This window comes from Eucyclogobius newberryi, unplaced genomic scaffold, assembly GCF_026437365.1.
Source record: "Eucyclogobius newberryi isolate DKJ021-1_F unplaced genomic scaffold, fEucNew1.0.hap1 SCAF_14, whole genome shotgun sequence".
Classification (NCBI taxonomy): Eukaryota; Metazoa; Chordata; class Actinopteri; order Gobiiformes; family Gobiidae; genus Eucyclogobius; species Eucyclogobius newberryi.
The window spans coordinates 19793333-19805080 of record NW_027315768.1 but is presented as its reverse complement, the minus strand read 5'-3'; the positions used below and the strand labels follow the sequence as shown (position 1 = coordinate 19805080).

Sequence of the window (11748 nt, the reverse complement as noted above, 5' to 3'; positions counted from 1 at the left end):
ATGGCATGAAAAATATGCATCCGTCTGAAACCAAAAATGTGCAAATCAACATTTAATCTTGGTTTAAATGCAGTTGTCTGGTCGAGGGGAAATAGCACTCAACATACGATCCCGGCGCTTTCCCCAACCTCTTCTTCCTCCCTTTTTGATGCGCTGGGTCGTTGATGATGACACCCACGGTAATCGGCAGATGTCCCGCTAGAGACGTGACATGGCCTCCCGTTAAGCCCTTTCCAACCGGTCCCGGGTTATTCAGGCATCGTGCATCGCTGACAAGTGAAAGGCAATGCGTTGAGGAGGTGCTGTGATTGACAGCTCTGTCGAGGCTGTGCGCTCGCTTCACTTTCCATGTGATTGACCTGCTTTTTCCAAACCGCAGTTGATAAAACATATTTGGAAAGAGGCATTAAACTGTAGTGTACAATTAGCCAGGGAACACAAAGCCCTTCTGTACATGAGTAGTCTATATTGTGTAGGTTGCAAATAAGAAAGGCAGAAATATAGAATTTCAAAACGTTGTTGTTGTTGTTGTGTAACTTTTAATGGCGGTTGGCAACCAATTGAAAAGATGCATTCACCGCCAACCACTGTTCATCAAGTATGTGTTTTACACCAGACCTTAAAGAAAAAAGGAGAGAAAAAGCGAGAGAGAAAGAGCATTTTAAAATGTACATTTGACCTATTATCAAGTTGATTCTGTGTCCTTGGATTGTGTCATAAAGTTAAAGCAAGGCTATTCAAGGGGTTTATTTTTGTTGAGGACTCAACATTATCATAAAGGAGACAAATATTTCCAAGCATTAGAGGTGGAATCAAAACCTACAGGTTCTATAGCAGGTTCTACATAGACTCCAGTGCTCACATTCCCACCATTCCAGCAGGGCAACTGTGATTCATCGGTTAGTTTCTAGAATAATCCTTCCACACAGAACATCATGTCCTTGTATGGCATGTGTGCCATCCTAACCCATTCTTGTGTACTTCCGTTGAGTGAGGTAAACAACCATCATCTCTTATTCCTGTTCTTATTCTGTTTAGGGGTTCACAGAGAAAATGGGAGAATGACAGTTCCACAAGTGTTTACTGTCACAAGGCTCAAGTTTCAGAAAAACAGCACATCAACAAGTTGTAAACCAGTTCTTGGAAGGGCATCTGATACAGGCCTTTAGTGCAGGGGACCCCTGTTTACGGGATGCAATTTTACCAACAAACAACAAAGTTACCCGTGCAGCATGAGGGAGCTTATAATCAAATAGAATAGGGCCCGTAGTATCAAAATGTGCCTGTTATTGCCTATAAAACCTTCTTAATTAAACATTAAGTTTAATCAAGCACAAGTTTATTCACATACATAGTTGCGTTTTCTTATGGGACTAATCCACCCCCAGGAATCACCCTACGCATGGGATTGGTTAAACGTGGTGTTCGGCTGTGGGCTGATGTCTGCTAAATGAATATTCATACAACAGTCTCGCCCTGGATGTCTATTTTCTGCGTCATCGGAATGATATGTGCAGTGTGATGTAATGTCAGTTTGTTCTGTCGAAGCTCCAAGAAAATCCCAACACCCCGAAGTGAATCATTCTGAACATTTGGTACAGTCTTCATTGTACATCTCCTTTATGCATGTCGCTCTACCCATTCGTTAAAGTGAATTAAAAGTAGAACTGAAACTTTTCAGTCACTCTGAGGCCACTCCTCTTGCAGGGAGCGTGTTCACACTGCTCTCTGTCTCCATGGTGTTACCAGAGGTCACTGGTTTCCAATTACAGAAGAGGAAGGACCTCGACAAACAAGTTTTGGCGGACCGCCCTGAAACCACCTGCCCGATATAAGTAGAGGTGCCCAACGCAAGAGCAAACAAGAAACAACAAGAGGCGCAACAAGGAGTCTCCAAGAAAGCCAAAAGAGACAAGAAGAAAAGGGCGCACCGCTCCAGCTCCGCAGACAAGCCGCAGCGCATCTCGGACCGCTCTCGGATTTAAAGCGCACGGAAGTTAAAGAAACAAGAATTTTGCTCTTCTGCCTTCCTCAGCAAGAACGAACTCGCCAAAAATGATGATGCAAATTCAAGAAACACCCAACCCCAAAAACTCCCTCTTCAACGCCATGAGCCGCTTTATCGGTGCCGTGAACAACATGGACCAGACCGTTATGGTGCCCAGCCTTTTGATGGACGTGCCTCTGGATGAGGACAGGGGGCTTGGGTCTCTCAAGTCGGACATGGAGGACGGAGACATGTACAGTTACTACCAGCTGCTCAAGTCCATCCGCCAGGACATCGAGTGGGGAGTGCGGTGCGCAGCCGCGGACGAGAAGCGCAAGGAGAGCATGACGCTCACGCGCAGCAGCTCATCCGCATCCACCACCTCGTCCGCCTCGTCTGTCGCTTCGTTTTCGTCAGAGGAGGACGAAGAGGAGGAGGAGGAGGACGAAGACCTGCACGAGCAGTTTCAGTACCATCTGACCGGACTGCAAGGGGTGCTGTCCAAACTCACTCAGTCAGCCGTGTCTCTCACAAAGCGCTACAACAAGGAGATTGGAGTCGGATGCCAGTGAGCGCTGGTGAGGAACTAAAGGACTAAACACATGGCCTTTCTCCTCTGGCCTTGTGAATAGAACGAGGCAGGAGGTCATGGTTTACTATGCACAAGCTGACTGTGGTATTTGTCAGCCCCGTATTGTTTTATATTGCAGATGCGTTGATCTTTTTTGGAGAGTATTTGTCTACACCACATCTCAGACTGTCCTTTGCACTTAAGTGTTGTACACAGTATTCCCACAGCTGCAGTGATGCGCAAATGAAACATATTTAAAACTTATTTAATGTACTATTTATTACCTCACAGCGTAACGTATAATGTTAACATAATGGAACGGTTATGAGATATTTGATCTGCTACTGACAGTGATTTTGCACCTCGTTTGAATGCTCATGATGTCAGTATTGTTTTTTATGATCAAAGTGCATGAGTGATCATTCCACCATTTGTTTATTTGTTCTTGTTTCTGAAATGTTTCTGAATGTGATGGAGGCAGCTTTAGCAAACGCAGCCTGTGATATCTAAGTTACAATGTCAATGAACTGGAAACTACTTCATATTCTGGAGCCTTGTGCACAGAGATAGTGTTTCCTCGAGATATGTTTTCTACACTGTTGGGTCATGGATTCCAGTGTGTTCATAATTTTATATTGTTTTCAATAAATTTTTATACCAGTCAATTCCTCTGCTTTGTCATTGTCTGTATTATCATATATGTATCTATGACCTACACAAACACTCAAGTAAGTAACAATAAGCAAATAAGTAAACTTTATTTGCACAGGATTGTTGTCGTCACAAAGTGGTTCACACAGTAATAACCATTACAACATCACCAAAATATGTATAAAATGTAGTGTTAAGCTTTATTTATTTAAGTTTACACTAAATGGAATGCAAGAGTAGTGTTGCACAACATTGTCCTCTATATAGTAACATCTAATATGTTATAGTGCTGTGGATAAAGTCAAATCATAAGTTTTTTGAATATTGTATTAGTCAATGATGAATCCTGATCATGAATATTGTGAACTGCACAGAGGATTAGAGACAATTTCTGCAAAAATAATGATAATGAAGTACATCTAGCCTACATCCCATTGCAACGTTTACAATACATTTTCCACAGGCTAATAAGTTATAAATGATTCCATAATTTCATGTTAGAGCTGATTAAAGCTAAAGTTATTATTGTACACCATCTTTCTGACTGTGATAAAGTGTAAAACATTGGCGCGTCTCCAAACACTCGCGTTGTCACCACGAGTAGATGCGTCTGCGCTGCTTTTTGTCCCTCGCACCACACAGTAGAAACAGGAAGTGTTCGTAAAACTACAAAAGCAAGCAAAAAATAACAATAACAATAATAGAAGCATATCCCAACATCGTTAGGTGTGTATAAAATGCCAATAGAAAGTTTGAAAATACCAAACAACGATTCAAGATGCGTATTTTTCAGCACAGACTCAGAGGACCATCGATGTGTAAGTTTCCTTCGTGAACACCAAAAGTTGCGGAGCAGCTAATCGCGTTTAATCATCTCAGTCACAGGGCAAACTTTTCAATGAGTTCTTCTATCTATATAGTTAACTAAATATAAGGTTACAGCACCATTATATTAATCAAGACTATGTATATAATAAGGCGATGACGAGCTAACGTGAGAAGAAAAGCAGCCAATGCTAATATTTAAAACATTGACTTTTCATGACTATAAGTTTAACCACTGCTTTTGTCTTGTCCTTTTAACTAGCATCTACGTTATTATCATCTACGCATTATATATTGTGTTTACTTCACGAATAGACACTGAGGTTTTAATGAATGCAAATACAAAGTTTGTATGTATTTGCGTGAGTTTTCACGTAGTTAAACATTTGAATGTAGCTGTAACGCTATATAACTACCTAATGCTGTTTGACAGGTGTCTGCCAACAGCAAAGATCCCTGGTGATCATTCATCCTGTTGTCAGGGGGGAATGTTGTTAGTGCTGCTTTGCTTCAAGTTTTCTGCTGCAAAACATGCACTTATCTAACTAACCCATTTTCCAAATGATGACCCCATTAAGGCTGCACAAGTTTGAAACAATAATAATAAAACATATTTTTTTTTGTATCACTATTGCGATCAAATGTGTGATTTAGGTAGGATTCTGTTCAGAGTGCACATTGTAAACAACTCCAGGAGCATTCATATTTGAGAGAACTAATGAACTGATAAAAGCAATACAAGAATCACACGAATTTCAGTTCATGTTTGTAGAGGTCTAAACTTTTTTTTCTTAAAGATGTGGTTGCCACCTCGGCTTAGTGGGTTTGCTTCCCGGCCACGATCATTTGCCGAATGTCTACATCCTCTCTCAAAAATTTATATATCTTGCGACACTTAATCATCATTTATAATATTTATGTTATGTTGGTCTTTGGATGTACGGCCAGTCTCTGTATAATGTTCTATGCACAGGCTGCAGCTGTTGTAGTGATTACACCTCACATATCTGATATGCTAACATTTACAGCAGTTTCTTTAAACTTTGTTGCTTCGAGGCACTTCCGCCCTACCATGTTTAGCCCTTCTCTTCATGAGCATGCGCTTTTAATGCTTTCCATTCGTGCATACTTTTTCTTCCTGAATTCTGTCAATTTCTGATTTAGAAATATGCTGAATATCAGGTTTCAGTTGTCTGTGTCTTGCTTATTTTTTAGTTATAAGGTTTAGACTTTTCATACTATTTTTTAAAATGCATACAGATTAAGATTTTAAGTTAAGTAAGGTTTTATTTGTGTTATATCAGAGTAGTGTGTACCTGCAATTGCATATTGAATTGGGGTTAAAGTGTAAGAAAAATATTGATCTACTGTCTACCTCTTGAATGAATTTTATCAGCAATACCTGCAAAATATACAATATGTTTTCCTCTTCTTTATAGGTGGTAATCCTGACAGTGAAACGGGCCACAGGAACCTTCTCATTAGTGGGATGGTAAATGCTGCATGAATTTATCACTACAATAACCACACTAATGCTTGATGATTATACATAGCAAATTGCTATTAGCAAGTCCTACTGCCAGTTTTAGACTCAGACGTTGTTGTAACCTGCAGGGAGGGATAAGTGTGAAATAATCATGTTTTTACATTCAGTAAGGTACATAGTCAATTCCAGTGTGTTTTATTGAGGCTGAAGTCATAATACTGAAGCCGTTCCTGCTGTTTTTCCGCAGTCTTTGGATGTTGTTTGTTATTTGGCTCCTTCAACGGTACAACTCTGTTGCACAGGTAAATATATGATATGCATTTTTACTATCTTGGCTAACTACCAGTATTTGTATTTCATTGATGTCAGTGAGTTCCTGCAGCTTAGTGTGACGCTGATTCTGTCTGCGCCCGGTGGAACAAGTCTGTCAGGTTAAACAATGCTTTAACAGAATCCTCATAAGCTCAAGAAAAAGACATCTTAGATTGGACTGATGGATCCTATTACCTCCGAACCAGGTCACGGAGCAGAACCTCATCCTGCTCCTCTGCCCAGCTCACCTCTGCCTCCTCTCTTTCCTCCCAGGCTGCATAAAGCCTCTCCTTTCCTCCATCCCCTTACAAAGGTTATCCATCAGTCAATAGTCTTTAGTGCACTCTGGCCCTCCTACACTCTTTTTCTGTCTCCAGGAGCTCCCTTCCCCCTTCACCTCCTCCTCATTCTTCTGTTGCTTGTTTTTAGCAGGGTCACCTCTCGACACAATTAAATAGAAGAGTTTGTGTCTGTGAATATTGTTTCTATTTACATGTCAGTGTATGTCACACTAGGAAGACTAACAGTTAACCTGCATAGTAACCTGAATAAATTAATCAATAAATTAAAAAATGAATAGATAAATGGTAAGAGTAGAGTTGCAATATTTCTTATCCCAATTATTATTATTGTGTGATGTAATGGTAAATAAAACAATGATTCATTATGATTTTTTTTTGCCTCTACCAATGGAAGTAAATCTTTTTTTTATTTAATTACAGAAGATGATACTGAGCCTCACTGTCGCTGCTTTCTTTGACAGTGTTGCATATGTCATGGTATGTCACTTCCTTTTCCACATCTATTTTGGATTTTTAAAATTTTGATATATTTTCCGTTCATATATAGGGAGACGCCCATCTGGAGGGGTCGCTTTGTAACTTCCAGGCTTGGTGGCTCACATACTTTGGTAAGTCAAATTGTACTGTACACGTTCTTTATGTATGTAATGTTGTTTGATAAGTGAATTACAAAGTCAAGAGATTGGTTGGCCACTGTCCAGGGTGTACCCCGCCTTAGGCCCGAAGTCACTGGGATAGGCTCCAGTCACCCGCGACCCCGAAAGGGAACAAGCGGTAGAAAATGGATGGATGGATGCGTTACCAGTCCATCATGAAGATATTCACACATCAACAAACATAAGTCAGCATTACTTGCCTCACCTATACCAGATTTGTACATTTCATGCTGCGCTCACACCCAAAGCCTAAGTGTTGAATGTCTTTGGATTTATTGGCTGCTTACTTATCTCCATAGAAACAAATTAACAATGCACATCATTACATCACCCCTAGGATTGTGAATCAGTCTCATGTATTAGAAGTCGGTTTTCCTCCAATCAACGCCATGCCTTTTATAGACTCCACAAATGTAGGAAAATTAACGTTACTAAGACTACAAATATTGTGTGAAAGTATGGGGGATAGATAATTATATAAATTAGTAGCTCAATGTACGTTTTATGATTGTGGTGAACAATTCAGATGATGAAAGTCCATCAGAACTTTTCCGAAACGTGCCTGTAAATGTTGTGGTTCAGATGTTACACAAAACACGGATGGAGTGATACAGACATGTATTTTTTATGTAGGCTTTGCTTTTCCGTCATTTTCTTTGTCACTGCATACTAAAGCTGAGTATGGAGTAGCGTTGTCATCACTGTTAAGGAATTGGCTCTATACTCCATACTGATTTTGATACCACAATAATTGAATGAATGTGTTTTATTTTTAGACAATAGATTGTAGTTTTCAGCACAACATAATAGTACTAGTTTATTTATGTTACCATGTGGTTTTATACTAGTTCTGATAAAGCTCGAGATCATTCTAAAACAATCAACGACGATCAAATTTAGTCCTGTTTATGTGATTTCTTTGGGTATCAATACTTTCTGACAACTTGAGTATCTTTCACTGCAGTTGCTGGCTCTACCAGGTTTGTCAACAAAGCTCAAACACATTTAAATAAGGGGAGTGAGCTTTTTAGCTCTATGAATGATTCCTTTCAGCTAATGCCTGATTCATCTTTCCCGTTTGCCTCACACTCTGTTGTTCATTGTTGTTGGCTCACATACGTTATCACCCCCCATGCCTCACCTTAAGCCACAGGTTTCCCTCATATTACTGCACAATAGGCCCTCATTTATCAAAAAGTGAAACTGATGATCCTTCTACGCGCGCTTGTTCTTATTGCTGCACTTTGTGTGCTGGAGCTGTGTTGTGGTTTGACCTTGTTGTGTTTCTGTGTGTCCCTACAGACTGGAGTGCCCTGGCCTGGGTTTGCCTCATCACTCTAAACCTCTATCTCAACTTGGTTTGTGAAATAAGTACCAACAGATTTGAGATGTGAGTAGGATGCATTTTGTGAATTTATTTATATTCTTCTGTACTTTTTATGGCCGTATGAGTCACATACACCCTCGGTCTGTGTTCTCTGGTGTGCTGAACAGTGACATCCAAAATCTTGCCTATTTTGCTCTGCTTTTTTGTGCAGTGCAAATCACTGTATATTTGATTTAAAGGGTTTGAGAGATGTCCATGGTAATATCAAAGCAAACGCTTAGATGAATGACCTTGCTTTCGATGCAACATTAAAGGCGTAATGGACGATTTTTTGGCAATTTGAGAACTCAGGCGGAAGTGCGCATGCGCACTCCCCCGTGCGGACTATTACAACACACTCGTACGTTTGTTTATTAGCGCGACGGATCGCATCGCATCTCTTGTCTCCCGTAGATTTCCGTCTCTTGTGAGACAGCCCGAACTGTCTTTCTCCGTCTTCATTTTGTCCCGTACACTGAGGGAACTATATTATGATAGATCAATGCGTTTAGACACGCGGGAAAATAAGGGAAATAAGACTCAGATTTGGGCCAAAAAAATCGTCCATTCAACCTATAATTGAATTCCCTTTACATTATTTTTGCCTTATCTTGATAACAATATTTAGGTGATGTTTTAAAAATGCTTCATGAATGTGATAAAATGTGCTAGAGGCTCAAATATCTGTGACCATAAAATTACCCCCAAAAGGGCAAAAACATCTCTCTCTTTCAAGTAATTAGGCCCGAGCACCACAAGCTGGCGAGAGGCCTATTAGTCTCGTAAGGCCGTGCGAAGCACATTGTGCGCACGAAATCGAGCGCGAAGCGCTCGCCCACTTCCAAACACTCACTAACGCACTCCTTCACTCACGCACGCCCCGTGCATACTAGTTAGTAGTAGGAAAATGGAACATTACCGTTGTAAACGGGCGAAGCCCGTGCAAAAGTGCGCACTAAACGAGCACTTTACATTGCTTCGCGGTCGTCATCCCCATATAAAGCACTCATTTGCGCTAAGTAGCTCACGAATACGTTCCCCATATGTTGCATGTTCCGTGCATATAAGCATGTAATGTAAAAATTTAACATTATTACTGTATAGAGGGCCAAAAACACAAAGTGGGCGGAGCCCACTCAAAATTAACGAAAGTACCCGTCAGGGACCCACACCATGAGGTAGGAAAGCGCTCGAAAATGTATAGTTTATGATATTTGAAAAATGGGAAACATTGTTTTCGCATCGGAATATTTAGGCCCGAGCCCCAGCAGGGCGGAGGGCCTATTGCAGCGTTGCAACTGTCGCCCCTGGCAAGTACAGTGAACTAGCCGAAGGCATGGATCATGCATACTTACTCCTGCTATGACAGAAATAGTAAACAATGAGTGAATGGGCGTAGCCCATTCACTCATTGTTGACAACAGCAGCGCAAAGCGCTGCATTCCTCAAAAAACCCTCCTGGCATCGTCCCGTACGCGAGAATCCATGCCGCAGGCATGGGCCATGCTTGTATCTGCTCAAATCAATGGAAATCTATGGGGAGTGGGCGGAGCATCCCGACGGAATAGGGAGTGACGAGCGCGTAAGCGCTCGTAATGATGATTCCACCCCATGGCGGCATCGGGAAGGCTTAGAGCTTTCAAACGATGTATAATTTGTTGTTATAGTGGAAACGGCTATATTGTTTTTGCTAAAAATATTATTATTTTTAGGCCCGAGCGCCACAAGCTGGCGAGAGGCCTATTAATCTCGTAAGGCCGTGCAAAGCACGGCTGCGAAAGTGCGCACGTAGTGCGCACTAAACGAGCACTTTACATTGAGATGACGACCGCGAAGCGGTCGTCATCCCCATATAAAGCACTCATTTGCGCTAAGTACCTCACGAATACGTTCCCCATTTCTTGCATGTTCCGTGCATATAAGCATGTAATGCAAAAATTGAACATTATTACTGTTTAGAGGGCCAGAAACACAAAGTGGGCGGAGCCCACTCAAAATTAACGAAAGTACCCGTCAGTGACCAGGGACCCACACCATGAGGTAGGAAAGCGCGAGCGCTTTCCGTAAATGTATAGTTTATGATATTTGAAAAATGGGAAACATTGTTTTCGCATCGGAATATTCTTCTTTCTTCTTTCTTCTTTCTTCTTTCTTCTTTCTTCTTTCTTCTTTCTTCTTTCTTCTTTCTTCTTTCTTCTTTCTTCTTTCTTCTTTCTTCTTTCTTTCTTTCTTTCTTTCTTTCTTCTCGGGACCAACCCCCCTATTTTTCACCCTGTGAACATTGACGAAAAGTCACAAAAATTTGCACACCTCTAAAAATCGTGCCTCTCTACATTCTGGCTATTTCCCTTTTCTAAAATAAAAAAAATTGGCGCGTCAGCGCCCCCAAATGTACCAAAAATGCATTGAGAGATGGGAAATGACCCAAAAAAAATCTGATCGTAGAATCATGAAATTTGGCGCAGAGGTAGATGGTGACAAGAGAAGTAAAAAATATTATCACGGCAACGCCGTCGGCCATATTGGTTAAAAAATGGCTAAGCATGACTCGGGAGTTTTTCCAAATGTCGTACTTTTACGAACTCCTCCCAGGGCGTTGGCTCTAAAAAGCTGAAATTTGGTGAAAATGGTACTGAGGAGTGGGACATCAAAAGTTATTCAAATTACATTGATACCTGTCACGGTCTCTGAGCGGCGAAGCCGCAAACTGTAGCTAGAATTTCAGAAATCTCCCATATTTAAAATTTCTGCCGTTTGCGCAGATAAAGTCCGAATTGCGTCAAATTAGAATCAGTTGTTAAACTCTTTGCCCTAAACCTACTTGAAGTGAAATAAATTCATTTGGCGCCACAGCGCCCCCTACAGATTTTATATGGAGGTTAAATGTTTAGTTTTGCGAAATTATATGAAATTTGACACACAACTCAATTTTAGCATCCCCATCAAAAAAGTCAATGAGACCCATGTCATAATTGTTATGGCGTTGCCGTAACGATGACCGAAACCTTTCATGTTATTCCAATGGGGAAATCGCCAGAACATGTTTACACTTTAGACTTTCACAAACTCCTCCCAGGGCGTTAGCCCTATTAACCTGAAATTTGGTGAGACTCATCTTCAGGGGTGGACCATCAAAAGGTATCCACATTTTTATTCATAAAGTCACGGTCTCTGTGCGGCAAAGCCGCACATTTTGCCAAGAATTCCAAATAAAATTGCTTTTTGATGGTAAAACAAAGGGGAGAAGATGTGACAGCGTCACAGATTCAGCAGTAGGCGTAATAAAAGGACCATTGGGGCGCGTTAGCGCCCCCTCCTCTTGCGGTGTGGCGGTGTAGCGGCGCGGCGAAGGCCGTTCATTGCCGCTTGCAGCTTTAATTTTTAATAGTTTCACTAATGGACAATATACTTGAGGGAACATCATTTGTGTTCTATATGAGTATACATTGAAACACAAGTGTAATATGTGCTTGGCTGTTTCCTGCCTCTCGGACGGCAACGCTTACATGAAGCACTGATCAGAGTATGATTGGAGTACTCCAGATGTGTTCATTTCATTTGGGAGATTTTGATCTTTTCAGTCAAAGTTGCA

General features: G+C 41.1%; 2 protein-coding genes across 3 annotated transcripts in view; both read left to right on the top strand.

Annotated features, from left to right (window-relative positions):
• Positions 1-1864: 1864 nt before the first annotated feature.
• LOC140359709 (mid1-interacting protein 1-B-like) lies at positions 1865-3179 on the top strand. Its single transcript, XM_072444813.1, has one exon. It carries the CDS (start codon positions 2056-2058, stop codon positions 2557-2559), a length of 504 nt encoding a protein of 167 aa, XP_072300914.1. The 5' UTR covers positions 1865-2055; the 3' UTR covers positions 2560-3179.
• A 656-nt stretch (positions 3180-3835) lies between these two features.
• LOC140359708 (cyclic AMP receptor 1) overlaps positions 3836-11748 on the top strand; it is a 60427-nt gene continuing 52514 nt past the window's right edge. Inside the window, exons 1-6 of one of the 2 annotated variants that reach the window (XM_072444812.1) lie at positions 3836-4027; positions 5474-5526; positions 5768-5822; positions 6555-6611; positions 6682-6742; positions 8093-8180. In XM_072444812.1, coding sequence (XP_072300913.1) covers positions 3947-4027; positions 5474-5526; positions 5768-5822; positions 6555-6611; positions 6682-6742; positions 8093-8180 — 395 coding nt within the window. In that variant the 5' untranslated portion in view covers positions 3836-3946. The remainder of the gene's footprint in view (positions 4028-5473; positions 5527-5767; positions 5823-6554; positions 6612-6681; positions 6743-8092; positions 8181-11748) is intronic. The other variant, XM_072444811.1, reaches the window with a different exon arrangement.